Here is a 16,257-nt window from a genome sequence, read left to right on the forward strand (position 1 = left end):
GATTTTGATCCGAAAAGGATGTAATTAATAGGAGATGGATTTGGAGATCCAATTCGATAATGCCATTACAATACAAATCTGATAACTCGTTAAATTAACGGAACAAATATGGATTTTAGTGAATCGAATCCGATAACAATCCGATCCAATTTAATATAATAGATAACTTATAATTTTAAATTAGTAGCAAATTTTTTATATGTACCTGGAGAGGAACGAGCATTAGAGGGGGCTCCGGCAGTGCCGTTTTGATTCCACAGCTATGATTATCAAAAGCATGAGGAATAGTAAAACCAGGAGCCACTGATCGGGTGTGTTGGATCTCCTGCCTTTTGTAGTTGTCGACAGCCACCGTCCGATGAGCTCCAGGCATGATGGCTATTTTGTTATTGTAAGTAGACCCATTCCCCAACCTTTTGACCACAGAACGAAGAGTCATAATTGCCATCTTCGCCAGTCTGTTATCTGTTAGTTGAAGTTGGGTATCACGTACTGAATCAGCATCACATCTATGTGTAATTCACAAAAATTTTAAGGATCCATACAGACAACGATCAGAATCACAGTCGCAACAATTATATTTAAAGTTGAAGGATTTCAAATGTCGGAGAGAAAGTGAAATCATGATTTCTTAATTGGTAGCAACTGAAGTCTCCTAAATTACATTTTGCTCACACTGGTATATAACAAAAAATGACATAACATAACCTGGAAAGGCTGAATAAAATGGACATTTGAGTTGTGGGTGGAACCGTGGAAATACGTTCCAATCTTGAAGGGATCTAACATTGCATTGCACTCTATTTAAGTAAGTTGAATGAATAAAGGCATGAGAATTATCAATCATCTAGTCTCTTAACAGACTTATTGAGGTTAAAGATTCCTCGATATGAAGCCACCCTTGTGGTGCATGCCGCCACCTGTCGGAACCATGACCATGTTGGAGTCAACTAAAGGTGGATTCTGTATTAGGAGCAGAAAAGAATAACTTTTATCTTTTGGCTTTTTTTATTAAAAAAACAAAGTTTCTTCATAAACAGAGAGAATGGACACCTTTTCAGCTTGGGAACGTGAAAATGTACCTCATGTCTCCTATAGTAAGACTTAACAAGAGATCCAATTTGCAAATATAAATGAACATGACTCAAAAATAAGACTCTCAAGCCTGTATGTATAAGCACGCCTTGATGATCAGATGGAGAAAATCACTTTAAAAACATAAGACAGTCAGTTTTCAATTCTGTAATTAGAATGAAAGAGTTAGAATGGAGGAACTGCATGATTCTCTTGCAGCTGCTGCTGCTGCACTGGCTAGTTCTATTATGTAAATTACTTGCAAGGACATGGAGTATTATAGGTTTGAAAAAAGTGATTACTTTGTTGAACTCGTTCGTAGAGCCAGTCCTCCGCCCGAGCTGCAATACCACAAAGCCTAACTGAGAATTTGATCGCCTTCCTAGTCTTTGACAGACTTGGCATGGGGAGCTTCTTGTGAATATCAAGCCTACTAATCTCCACTTCAAGACCTAAGAATTCTTAATTAGGGCTTGCGTCAGGGTGAATTTATTGCCCTAATAGAACAAAGAATTGAATTGGGAGTCAAGAATCAAGAATCAGGATCAATCGAGCCCTAATCTAATGAAAGCCATCAAGGGTTCAAATGGGTTGGGCTTGACCCGAACCACGAAACCCGATAATGGGTAATTTTCCCTATCATCTAATAAAACCCTAACCCTTTTCTATCCTCTTCCCACTCTGGCTTTCATCTGCCTTGCCCTACACGAGTGGGAGTAAGATCGACAATGGCAGCTCTTCGTACCGTGCTCGGCAAGCTTGGTATTAAATCTATTTACAATAACAGAAGACCGATCGTTGGCCACGCGTTAACGGTTACTGATTCTTATGTACATGTTAATGATAATGAGCTACTGAAAGATCGAATTCCCAAGCGTGGACAGGTACAGCTCTCTCTCTCTCTCTCTCTCTCTCTCTCTCTCTCTCTCTCTCTCTCTCTCTCTCTCTCTCCCTCTCTCTCAGCCTCTTTTCTTTGAACAGGAACATGAATTTTATATGGATTTAAGAAGAAAACAGGTTGCCCGTTTCGCCATTGAAGAGTACAACAAGCAAAAGGTTTTATTCATAACTTAAATTTCTAAATTTCTAAAAGCAGCGTTTCAGTGTGCTAGCTCTTTTATTTGCCCTATTATTCATTAGCATGAATTTAATTATGAAGGCACAAAGTAGTGTTTTTCATGTGTTTGCCTGATTTTTTTGGTTTTTTCTACTGATGCCAGTCTACTTCCAAGAAAGATGCTATGATTAATGATTTTGTAAATGTTGAATTAATTGTTTAATTATGGGTCTAATGATATCTTTGGCTTCTGTTTTAGAATGCCCAACTGCAATTTGTGAAGGTGCTGCGCTTTTGCAGGCGGATAATGATTGATTGCATGGATTTTGTTATATTGGAGGCAGTTGATTCTGGTGGTGCAGTGAAAGTTTACCAAGCACAAATTGGTCCAGATTATTGCACGGGCGGCAGGTCTTTGCAATCCTTCAGTCTTGTGGTTGAAGAGGGGCGCCCTTTACCACTTTATGATTATTTAGGTAGCGTTGGTTTATTAATATCCTTCACAATTTAATTATTTCAATAACATCATCATTGTTGGTCTAGTGGTATCTCTCCATTTTAATATTGGAAAAGATTTGAAGTCCGAATAATAATAACAATAATAACTGTGAGTGACTGGGGAGTTATGCAGAGGTTGATATATAAGTTGGTGAGAGACTGACAGTTATGCATGCATGATTTATGTACCAAAGTTCTATTGACAATATGTTCATGAATTTATTTGCTTGAAACAGACAACTTTTTTGTATGATGCTCCAGATGGGTGGCTGATTTGGTATGTCCTTTTTTAGTTATGTATCTATAATTTTGGATTTTAATTGGTATATAATATATATTTTTGTTCAATGGGATGAAGCTATTTTAATTAAATATAATTACTATTTGATGATTGTAGATTTTCTATTGCAGATGAGGTTGGTTTCCTTTGCATCGATCTGGAGTCAGATTCATGTTCATCATCTTGTAATGTCAACCTTATGTTCGGCTCTCAAGTTGAGGATAACCACCCCTTTCCACAGTTAGTTACTCATGCAACTACCTAAGTCATATTAAGATTTTTAGCTGTAATTTTAATTTTGTTTGTCTTTTAAATTTAATGTTGCTAATTTATGGTTTTACGTTGTATATTAGAATAATGTGAATAATGTGTGTTTTATTTTATCGTATGTGTCATATATATCTATTTATAGTGTTTTTTATCATTTTAATAAGGAATAAGTATTTTAAAACGTAGTATCGAAGCCATCAAAAAAATGACAAATCCAACCATATCAAAGCCTGGTTGACAAATCCGGCCAACCCTATCAAAGCCTAGTTGCCGTCCCAGCTTAATATATATGTTTGTATGTCATACTTGTAACAAAGAGACTTCATGAAATGTGAGCAAATAAACATGCAGGTAGGCGATTTTGCTCTTTGTTATTGCCCCCTCTCCTTCAATTTCCATATTATTAGGCTTCACTCTTGTATTTCTATTTTAACCTTTGGGCTTTTTAATGAATGTTGCTTGTTATGTTGCCCGCAAAAACAAGTGTAGGTAGGCAATTTTTCTCTGTATTGTTGGCCCATCTCCTCCAATTCCCATATAGATTGAATTGAATCAGTGATTCTATTTAGGATGAGATTATTTCTAGATTGATGTCGTAGGATCAAACTATTCATAGCGTTGAACCGTAAAAAAATTCAAACAATTCAAAGGTACGTTGAGGTTGAGATAGGATCAACATATACCATGTGCCACATTAATTTCAAATGAAAACAAATTGGAAAATGAAATAATGTGGATTTATCTAGAAGCTTAATTATCTCTTATCTAATGAGTTTAAATTTAAATAGAGAGAGTTATCTCATCACTTGGACCGTACTCTATAAATAAGAGCATAAGGGATTCAGAAAAAGGAGGGGGAGACCGAAAGGCTAAAGGAGAAAGTATAGAGACAAGAGAGAATAATTACTGCAAAACCGTTGCGGCGGTATTATTTCTTTTAAGATGGGGGACCCTCATAAATTACTTTCATCTCAAGATAAGAGTTCTGATCTGAACCCCCCATAAATTTATCCTCTCTCAAGAGATGGGAGTTCTGGTCTGAAACCCCCCATAAATAAGTTGCGGCTTACAAAGAAATCAAAGTCGCACTTGAAAGTAAATCCAAGCTCCCAGGCAAGATGAATTTGGCAAGCCATAGACGAAAATAAAAGGTGGTCTCTGACATGTTGTGAAGCCAAGAAAAAATGTGATGTTGCTTCCCTAGTGCTTCACGTGAAAAGCCAAAGAAAAAAAAAAAAATCAAGTTGGGCCCGTAAAAAAAAAAAAAAAAAAAAAAAAAAAAAAAAAAAAAAAAAAAGAGGCAAAAGAAAGAAAAAGAGAAAAACAAATTAAATGAAGCTATGACAATGTAGCACAATAAAAAAAAAGGTGCTGCACTTCTACCAGCAAAAGCCAAATGTGCTTCTCCACCAAAAGAAAAGAAAGAAACAAAACAATCTTGCTGCACCAAGCCTCAAGCTAGCAGCTAGGGACGGCAGAATTTGTTTCTTGTTTGTTTATAGAGCTCTCTCAAGGTAGTAAAAAAAGGATAGTGCATCTTAACAATTGCACGCATGACTAGAGGAAAGAAAAAAAAAAGCAATCCTAGTTAGTCCTCTAGCCAAAGTCAGTTCATTACCACCTCACATGAAGTTAAAGAGACAAGAAAATCAAGTCAAGCAGTATAGCCCTCCAAGGAAAAGATAAAAGAAATAGGTGGCAGAGTTTGGGTGCTATTGAGATATGTACCGAAGCTATGCAATTGAGATTAATCAATTAATCCTACAAGTCACCAAGAAAGGCTAGCTACTGCAGTAGTTTTATTGTGGACAATGGTCCAGGAAAGGCTATCAAAGTTAACGTACTTATAGGCCAACCCCAAGTCTCATGGAGGCCAACCCCAAGTCTCATGGGCTCACTGCCTTGTTAATAAATACAAGGGCAGTGGTCAAAACTAAGCCTTCAATCCCGTAATTTTAATGGGTTTTGGTTCAAACTTTGAGAACCCATTAATAATTTAAATTTGCCAATTAACAAATAATTGGTACAAAATAAACAAACTTCTTTCCCAATTTCATTTTTGCCCATTAATAAATAAAGAGCGTGTCAATTAATAAGTAATTTATACGAAGATATTAGTGGGCACATAACCAAATTCATATTAGCCCACTATAAAAAAATGTGTCATTTAACAAATAAATGATACAAAAATATTAATGGACACATTTTCTTCCCCAAATTCAAACTCTCAAATTGGTATAAAACCAAATCTCTCAAATTCAACTCTAAAGCGGCACAAAGCCAACAAATCAAATTCTTAATTGAACTACGTCTGGTTTGATCCCATCATGGAACGTAGGCAATGTGAGCAAAATTCACACTCAACCTCATTCACAAAATTCTTCAAATTCTCCTAGAAATTAATTCATACAAATTTATTTGAATTAATTTTGCACCAAATCAAATCCGCCCAAATCCTTCAGAAATTAGTTACACACACAAAAATCCCTAAATTAATTTCTCAAATCAAATTCAAGGGCTCTAAACCCTACCCAAATTACTCAAATCATTTAAATGAGTCGTTCACTCATTTAAATCCCAAAACCTTGGAACTACGTGTGGTTTGATGATCCTACAATGGGTACGTAGGCAACCTAAAATATGGGTGTAACCACAGTCGCAAATAAATTTCATTTCAATAGAAGTGATCCGTTGGTTTCATTGCAATCGGAATCAAAAGATATTCCCTTAAGTCAAGGAATTGTAATTAAGAGATGTACTCCATCTTGAATGGATCATATCCAAAATAATAAAATCTTTATTCCTTAAATGAATTTGAGTGAAATTATGTTGAGTAATATTATTGTTATTTATTTACAATTTTCGTTCAACACATACACATAGTACTTACCCATTTAATTGATTTGAATAGTTTGGGTAAAGTTTAAACTTCTCGAGGGCCACACGAGACGATTCTTATAATATCACCACTTGAGTGTTATTGGGCAATTAATTCTAATTTGGGTACAAACCTATTGAGACGATCGTAGGTATATATACCAAATTCTTATAATACTTACTGTGGTGTCCCTGATCACGCACGGGGTTCAAGACCCCTTGCTCATTCCAGTTTATGGGTTTTCCTGTTGAATACCCTGCAAAAGAAAGAAAAGCAATCCCATACTGAGCATACCATTTAGAATTCATTTGTCATAAAATCAACTTAATTTTCACACACTACAACAATTCCAAAATGCAACTTGATGTTTCTATTGAGGTGATGTTCTTTTTTTATTTTTTTTTGTTGACCACTATCAATGCTAGTTGTTAATATTTCTTTTTGCACTCATTTGTTATATCTTAATGGTTGTGATGTTCATTTATATTTGCACATTGGTTCTCTAGCTCACCAAGACTCCTATGTTGGCCAAATGGGATGACATACATGCCTTAGTAAGATGAATATAATGTGGCTAATACTATTTATGTTAGGTGTATACATTTTTCTTCCATAGCAGGGAGTAAGATCCTTGACTTGCTTAAACGAGTGGACTTGTAGTACTTTGGCGTTAATTGTTTGCATATATTTTTTTGTTTATTAGTATGTGTTAGATTCTACATCCACTGAGTTGCAAGAATCACATTTTTCTTTACTTATTTTTCTTTTTGTGAATTGTCATCGTACGAAAATTCTTGAGCTACGGTAGCTGGCTAAGTTGGCCGAACCGACAGCATAAATTGACAAGTCAATACAGGATGGGATAAGCAATGGAATGAAAGGGTAATGGTTCTTGTATTCTGTTATATTTTCAAGAGTTAGATGTTTAGAATGTTTTTTGTATGATAAGTTTAATCGATAAGGTGGCAACTGTCGATGATGTCTTGAAGGTGGGGGATTTAGTTGATTGGTCTGGAAAAGTAACACAAGTATTAGCCACAGAGATCCAGCCACATGTTGAATAATTGAATGAACTTGTTAACAAAATAAATAGATAAATACCTCTTTTCATTGTCTGACACATCCTCAATTTCTTGATAACCATCATCATGGTAGGAACCCTCATCTCTGTGAGAGAGAGAGAGAGAGAGAGAGAGAGAGAGAGAGAGATTACAGCATTTAGAGAAAGAACAAACAAAATATTATAAATTAGCATTGAAAGCAGAGAGAGGGAGAGAAAGAGAGTACGGCATTTAGAGAAAGATCAAACAAAATATTATAAATTAGCATTGAAAGCTATGAAGGCTCACCTTGGGAAAACGAGAAGGCAGAGAAAGCCCTTGATTTTTCTTTTTAGCTTTTTTGTTCTTTTTACTGAATCGGTTTGTAGTTTGTAGCACAACGCCGTTGATTGGCTTTAGGCCTTTTATAGTGGTGAGGTGATATATGGGGCTCAAAGTGATTTGAATAGTAATTTTGTAATCTGAATAGTATTGAGAGTGATAATTTATGTGTTGAAGCTGTAGTAATATTGAGAGTTGTACTGTTGTACTTAATTAAATTAAGTCATCAAATTATTTTGTAGTTAAATTTTATTTTTATTCACACAATATTTTGAACATCAATTTTCTTAAATAAAAAAGTAATAACTGAAGACTATAACAAAATATACAAGTAGGAGCTTTAGAGCTAATTGGTTAGTAGGATAATACGATGTTAACTGCCTTTTTGAGTTCACTACACAACATGATTACTTGTAAACTAATCTCAATTGAGAAAGTTCAAATTATGAAATCATGTTGTAGGCCTAGGCATTGGGCGGGTGGGTCGGCTTGGAGCCTAACCCATCTCTAACTATACGGGTCAGTGAGAGTTGGCTCGGGTCTTTGTCGGGGACGGGTTAGAAGCAGTCGAAAACGGCTTGGCTGAGAAAGAGAAGGAGAAGAGATGAGAGAAGAGAGATGTGCCTCATCAAATGAACCTCCTGTCAAACATGTTGCATACTACACCATTGAAACGTCATTAGATAGATCCTAGTCCTAAACAAGTTTCCCAAGTTCAAACCTCTTGCAACTCTCACTCTCTCCTGCAACTCTCTCTCTCTCTCTCTCTCTCTCTCTCTCTCTCTCATCTGCAACTCTATCTCTCTCGCCTCACTCTTTCTCGCGGCTCAGCTCGGCTTCGGCGGGGGGTAGAGGACTGGACCCGCCACCCGAGGCGCCTCTATCAAGGTGGGTCGGCTTGAGGCTAAACAGCTGGCGGTGCGGTCGAAGCCACGGGTCGAACGAGTTGATGCCCACCCCTATCATGTTGCGTAATGAGCCTAAAATGGTGGATTATTTTACTGACGGGTTATAGGCACTAATAAGTGTACTACTCAAGCCACGTTTTTTGTATCTCATCTCTAACTTGTGTATCATTTTACTATTGGCTAATTAAACTCTAAACACACTTTGAATGACTAATTTTTCACACCGGAAAAAAACCAATAACTATAATCATGGTTATGGCATAATGGTAATAAAGCAAACACCTCCCCTAGGTAAAATTTTCTAAAATCTCACAAATACCCATGGTTAATTACATTTATTAAAACATACAATTTTAATTCGATAAGGACAAATAAGTAATCAACCACTCTTGCAATTAAACAAATTAAAAAATAAATATAAAAAATAATGCAGTATGACACCACGTTTAGGAGACCACGTTCTCTTTTATTTTTCTTATGTATCCAAACCACGTTCTCTCTTCTTTGTTCTTCTTTGTGGGACGTGGTGATGGAACAAGAGAAGGTATTTTTACCTTGGGCCCTTCGCCTGATCGCATGATACTATTGCAAATGATGCTATAGTGCTATTTAAGGTAAATGAGCATGCCCTTTGAGCATTAATTGTTAAGTAGGTGCAGAAGCTGTAAGCTAGAGAAAGCGATTTTGAATCCATTGCATAGGAAAATGGTATGGGTTTATTTGCTCATCAGCCTATGCTTTTTTTTTCTTTTTCCTTTTTCTGAATTGTATATTACCACAAACTTTTCTTATGTTCTAGAATTTTTTTTATAGGTTAAAATTTTTATTTATGTTGAATACGAGGTGCTTGATGAAATGCAGGGGTAGATATTGGGAGGGATTTTACCAAAATTCAGTTTGTTTTGGATGAGAGAGAGAGAGAGAGAGCCTATTTTATTATTTTTTTTTCTTGAATTGTATATTACCATAGACTTTTCTTATGTTCTACACTTTTTACAGGTTTTTGGTTTGGCTCATCTAACATTTATGTTGATTAAATATATTTAACTGTGTGGAGAAAAATGGGTTTTTCTTCTTTGAGGCACTTTTGATGTGTCTGTTATTTTCTTAGACTGGGTTGTCTAAACATTTTCTAATCTTCTTACTAATTGTCTCTTTGTTTAGGTTGTTCAAGTAAAGCTTTCATTGATGACTTCTGTAACCCAATAAATCTTGAAGGCTTCAAGTATGCATTTTAGGATGAGTACTACTTTAAATCAAAGGTTTACATGCTGATGGTATTAGTTCATTATGCGCTGATGGTATTAGTTCATTATGTGCTGATATTAACTCGGATGTGTCCCATGTTAATTGGGCATTTGTTAAGGTTCTTAATTTTTGTAATAAGAAGATTAGTAACTCGGATCTGCTAGCTATTAGAAGATTTTGCAATGTAATTGATACACAAGATGTGCTGCTGCTATTATTTTATATTTGGATTTGATATATTGCATTACCAATTAAGACAGCGGGGGTAAAAAAATGAAAGAATCAGACCACTTCAATTTTAATCACTTTGAGAAACAAATAAAAGAGGAATCAGAGAGAAAGAGAGAGATATATATATATAGAGAGAGAGAGAGGGATTTTCCATATCAGTAATTCCTACCCTTTAGTCCTATATTGAAGAACAATGAAGTGGTCTAATGACCAAGAGTGAGAGGTTATATTTTTGTTATACTTTTTCCTTTTATTTGTTTTGATTCTTACTTTTTCATTTTTATGTAATTTGCAAGGGACACCACATGCTAACTTGACTGTCGACTTCATGAATCTTCTTTGGTAGAGTCTGCGTACTTCAATTTCCATAGTCCCAAAGAGTTTTTTGAGCAAGAAGTCCAAAGTGCTTTTGATGTGGGATTTTGGGAGATTGGTATAAGTTCTCACTCATTTTCTCTTTCGATTTGATTTTGATTTGGGGCTTATAATCTCATCTGCTGCAAAGTAATTTCATTCTTTAAGCTTAATTTAGGATTTTATTTTATAACAACTTAAGAAATATGTAGCAAATGATGATGTTGAAATGGGAATTGAATGAAGAAGAGGGAAAGGCTTGGATGAAAAAACTATATGATTCTTTAGATTTTGAAATTAGAGTATTTAAATTCCTAGCGTTAATTGAAAAAAAAAAAAAAAAAAAAAAGAGAGGCTGTTTTGGCATTGCTCATCAGGTTGTGCATGATTTTTTTGAACCTAGAATTGATATGCTTCTTTCCTAGGTAATGAGCTTTTTGGTTTGTTAAAAAAAATTGAGAAACTTATTAGAATGAATGCTCTATATCTCTCTCTTAACAATTTCAAAAGAGGCAAGTGTTAGTATAATGCTGTTACATATAATTTGGGAATAAATTTGAGCAAAAATGAGGATGTTCATATATTTATTTAGGGGACTTTTAGTGTTTTCTAATTCTCGGAGTTTTTTTTCTTTCTTTTTTTTGTGGTCAACAACTTAGTGGAATTCTAATAAAATCACCTAGGAGTTATTTCTGATTTTGTTTCTATTTAGATGTTGTTAAATGCCAAAGTTGGGAATCTGATCCAGGGATAATTTTATTTGTACCTTCTAATGATGACAATGTATGAAACTTGGTTCTAATTGGTGTTTCCTGTAAGTTACTTTTTCCTTTGATAGATGACCATGACACGGGTGTGAACTTTGATCCTCGAATTGGGTCCCTGCTGCATATTGAATTGGCAAGCTAACTCAAGAAGGAAGCGTAAAACAAGCTGATATTTGTATATATGTAATGTTGATTGAAATTAAAATTTTATATTGTTTACTAGCAACAATTTAGCAACAATTTTCAAGTCTTCAAATATGAAGATTGGTATTCAACCCTAGATATACATCACGAACCATAAAATAGTTTAATTTCAACCTAAATTAAATATCATATTTATAATTTTTGGATTTTTAATAGCTCTTCGCTTTATTTAGGCTGGAAAAGGGCAAGAACAAAGCATTTGAAAGTTCAAAGCAGTTTCTTATTGCCAGTCTCTCTCTTTGGTTTTTCTAATTCAAATTCCAAAGCTTTCAGGTATTAAGCTTCTTTTTTTGATTTTGTTAAAAGAATTCTTTTTAAAGCTTTATATTCTTCTATTGATTATTAGTTATGTTGCACTTATTTAATGGTGTCTTGATTTGGTTATTTCATTAGCTGGCTTTTCATTTTGATCGTGTTGTCTGAATGATGCTTCCTACTGGTTTCGTTTTTTTGTTCACTTTTAACAAGTAAAAAGGAGAACATACTGGATTGATTTGGGGCAGGAAACTCGCTGACACTGATGCTCTAGCGCCTGATGCTCCAGTTAAAGCTGAGAAATTTGCTCCAAGGTAAAGTGTACTGATTGTTTGTGGTGGTTTGTGAGGTGGGTTTTTTGAAATGTCTGTAATGTGTTTTTGTTTTTTACTGTGAAAGGTATGCTGAAATACTCGAGAACTTGAAGGACCTTGAAAGTCACGGTGGACCGCCTGATTGCATTGTAAGCACAAAATTTAGTTCAATCTAATTACTTACCACTTGGGTGTTGCATTGCAATTTGCGAGCACAAAATTAATGATGCTATTGCAAATGAAGCATAGCGTTTAGAGAATTTGGTTAGGGAAATATTTGCAGGAAACATATTTGATCTTGGTTCTGCATAGGTATGCAATTTTTGTATTTTATGATTGTTGAGATTTTCTTATATATTGCTTTATATTATGACGACACCTTTATCCAAATATTAGAGATTAATATAACTGTTCACATAAGAAAAAAAAAAAAAAACAAAAGCCTAACTATTTTACCCTTCACAGTCCACTAATTCACAAACCTTCATAACTTTAAATATATTTGAAATACAAATCAAAAGACAAATACAATTTTTTGCCTAATCCATTGCAATTTTTAAGATACACCCAAAAAAGTCTTTCACACACTATTAATTCTGCGCATCACATTTGAATTTCAAACTTCCATATTTCATAACACACTTTTTATATATTACCTTCATAATCTAGAATACATATTGGAATACAATTAATAAATACGAAAAATAGGAGGAGAGAGTGAGGATGATGGTGTGATTTTACCTTCTCTGAGTGCAGCCCACCATAAATATTTGGGATTGTAGTCAATCAACATGGTCGTCGTTATGCTAATTTTAAAGTACACCATGATATAAAAAACTTGACTGATAATTTTCCAAAAAAATAAAATGAACCCTAATTTTTTCACAAGTTTTTATTTTATCCTTATTTTTTTTTATAGGATGAGTTCAACAAAATGGAGACAATCATTGAGTTCTTCACAATATCGCAATTATTTGGCTCGACGGCGCGAGGCATCTCGAGAGAAGCGACCAATGGTTGATAATGTTTGTGATGATCGAATTGAGGCGGACACCAGTAATAGAGATCAGTCATCCCCTGGTATTTTTTATACGCTTAACTAATATTTATACATTTTTAGGGTTCTTATTTAAAATAAGTTCATGTATTGTTTACACTATTAAATAGCATTTTTATTATTATTCTTCTATAATTATAATGTTTTAAGCATGAAAAGTGAAATTAAAATTATATAATACTCAAGTGTAATCATCAATTGGATAGAACGAGTTGGCGATGAAGGCCCAAGTTCAAGAGTTATGTCAAATCATGAGAATGAAGGTCAATATGCTTCTACAATGCGTGTGAACCATATAACGCAGATGCCACGTTCAAATACGAGTGGCAATTTATTTGAACATGTGGAGGATGAAGGCCTAAGTACAAGAGTTTTATCCAATTCTGGCAACAACATTGAGCAACCTCTTAGAAGACGTTTGACTCATATAAGACGAATGGCACGTTCGGGTACGTTGCAAATAGCCGACGAGGATAATCTAAATTCTGCTCCTAATGGTGGGTTATTTTTTGCATTATTTTTAGTTTGAATTACAATTCTTTCACTCACAATTAAAAGTGAATTATTTAAAAGCAGAAGTGCCTAATGAAACAACGAATCATAATGCGGGGCCAGGCAGCAATAGCGTACCTCGAGTTCAACGTAGGCCAAGAGAAAGGAGAAATCATAATTGTGCTAGAGATTATTGTGAGAGCATGGGAGTCCCAGGATGCCAATTACCTATACCAACCATATGTTCAAAGTGCGCAGCGCAATTATTTCATAATGAGACCTCCAATATGTGTTGTTGCAACGGAAAAGTTGCCTTGCCATGGATACCATCTCCGCCAGAAATGGTAACACTTTTCACAGACCAAACATCGGAGGGTAGACACTTTAGGCAAAATATTCGAGCCTATAATCATGTATTTGCCTTCACTTCAATGGGTGTCCATGTTGATGACAGAATTAATATTGGAGGACGTGGAATTTATACATTTCGAGCACAAGGATCTATATATCATAAAATTGGTAGTCTTCTACCAAGAGAAGGTAATAGACCACGATTTCTACAAGCTTATATATATGATACCGAGCATGCAATTGAAAATCGGTTGGCTGAGAGTGATATTCTAGATAGAAGTGTGGTTGAAAAGATATAACGGATTCTTAATGAACATAATCCGTTCGCTCAGACATTACAACACTTAGGGCGACACCCACAATTGCCAAATTGCAAACTCATCTTAAAGAAGCAACCAGCAAACCGGCCTCAATATAGTTTACCATCTGCATCTCAGGTCGCTGCAATTATAATAAGCGGAGATGAAGCCACCAATCAAAATGGAAGAAATTTCATCGTTCAGACAGCTCAAGGGCAACTTATAAATGTCCAAGACACGGCTGGATTCTATGATCCTTTACAATATCCATTGTTATTGTCGTATGGATCATATGGATGGGATATTAATAGTCGTGACGATCGTGGAAGAGAACTATCGCCTTGCGACTATTATGCGTATATTTTACAGGTGCGTAAAGAAATAAAAACCACCTAATTATTTCAGGGAATTTTGAAATGTAAACCCAAACTTTGATTTTGCAGATACGTGAGGATGATCCATCAGTTCTACTTCGAGGGGGGCGTCTTTTACAACAGTACGTTGTGGATAATTACGTGAAAATTGAATCACACAGACTTAGATGGGTACGTTCCCATCAAACAACACTTCGAGCTGAACTTTACCAAGGCCTTCAAGACTCTCTAAATGCAGGTGAAAATAATGCTGGTATGGATCTCTCTCCATAATCATAACTAAATATTATCTACCATGTAAGGAGTGTGCAAAGTAATTACCAAACAAAAATTTTAATGCCATAAGTAACATCGGTCGCAGAACCATTTTGCCATCATCATTTGTTGGAAGCCCACGTGACATGTATCAGCGGTACCAAGATGCAATGACTTTGGTTCAAAAATATGGGAAGCCTGATCTTTTCATCACAATGACATGCAACCCAAGTTGGGAAGAAATTAAAAGTGAATTACACCCTGGCCAAACGCCTCAAGATCGTCCTGACTTACTCACCAGAATTTTTCGAGCAAAATTTACAGACTTAAAGCAAGACATTGTGGATAAAGGGGTATTGGGTAAAGTTGTTGCACATGCTTATGTCATTGAATTTCAAAAGCGAGGCCTTCCTCATGTGCACATGCTTATTGTGTTAGATGAAAATGATAAGGTTCACAACCCAGATGATTATGACCGCATTGTTAAAGCTGAAATACCGGACGAAGATGGAGAGCCGCAACTTTACAATGCAGTGTTAAAACATATGATACATGGTCCATGTGGAGTACAAAACCAACATTCTCCATGCATGAAAAATGGCAGATGTAAAAGAAGTTACCCTAAATCCTTTGCACCCGTCACTATTCTAGGGAGTGATTCTTATCCAATTTATCGAAGACGAGGAGATCGCATGTCCGTCCCTCTAGATCGACGTGGAACTGTAATGGTTGATAACAGTTGGGTTATTCCATACAATCCGTGGTTGCTTTTAAAGTATGATTGTCACATCAATGTAGAAATATGTTGCAGTATAAAAAGTGTCAAGTACTTATATAAGTATGTTTACAAAGGACCAGACAGAGTTGCCCTTGAAGTACAGCCAGATCCTATTAGAGACGAAATAAGGCAATTTGTCGATGCAAGATGGGTTTGTGCACCGGAAGCACTATGGCATATTTTCAAATTTACCATGAATAAGATATGTCCATCGGTGTGGCGATTACAAATACATCTTCCGAACATGCAACAAGTCCAATATCAGGCAAATGACACTATAACAAATATTTTGTCAAATGATGGATTATCAATGACAATGCTTACTGAATATTTCACTCTGAATCGTACGGATGTGGAAGCGAGAAGATATTTGTATCGAGAAATGCCTGAACACTATAGATGGATCAGTAAGGAGAAAATATGGACTAAACGAGTAGGCCTTCAAAGGGTTATTGGGAGGATATACACAGTCTCACCTTCTGAAGGTGAAAAGTTTTTTCTTCGTATCCTCCTTAATCATGTGAAAGGACCAAGATCATTCGAGGATTTACGAACTGTTGATGATGTGATGTGTTCCACGTTGAAGCAAGCAGCCGAAAGACGGGGTTAGCCAATAAAATCTTATTTCTTGATTTTCAAATGATTTGAATAAGAATTTTTTTTTTTAAGGTTACTTTCTTAATGTTGTTGTGGTTTTTGTGTGTAGGTTTATTAGAAGAAGATGGCAGTATTCAACAATGTTTGCATGAGGCCTCTACTATGAGGATGCCATCAGCTTTATGAAGATTATTCGTCACAATTTTGGTGTATTGTGAACCAACTGGCGTACGGAGATTATGGGACGAATTTTATCCATTCTTGATTGAAGATTATCCTTCTTCAAGAGACGTAAATGATGTGTTCTTCGTCAACAGACTCTTGCGTGATTTAA

The 16,257-nt window shown here is 35.4% G+C and overlaps 1 protein-coding gene and 1 pseudogene across 1 annotated transcript; both read left to right on the forward strand.

Moving 5' to 3' along the window:
- The first annotated feature begins 1,802 nt into the window (after window positions 1–1,802).
- LOC147287540 (uncharacterized) lies at window positions 1,803–14,566 on the forward strand (annotated as a pseudogene).
- Window positions 14,567–14,694: 128 nt separating this feature from the next.
- LOC147287541 (uncharacterized) lies at window positions 14,695–16,109 on the forward strand. The gene is made up of 2 exons (XM_086240919.1): window positions 14,695–15,931; window positions 16,033–16,109. The coding sequence occupies exons 1-2, from the start codon at window positions 14,695–14,697 to the stop codon at window positions 16,107–16,109; spliced, it is 1,314 nt and encodes a 437-aa protein (XP_086097045.1).
- Window positions 16,110–16,257: the final 148 nt, after the last annotated feature.

Source organism: Dryas octopetala, chromosome 4 (assembly GCF_963921425.1).
Source record: "Dryas octopetala chromosome 4, drDryOcto1.1, whole genome shotgun sequence".
Taxonomy (NCBI): Eukaryota; Viridiplantae; Streptophyta; class Magnoliopsida; order Rosales; family Rosaceae; genus Dryas; species Dryas octopetala.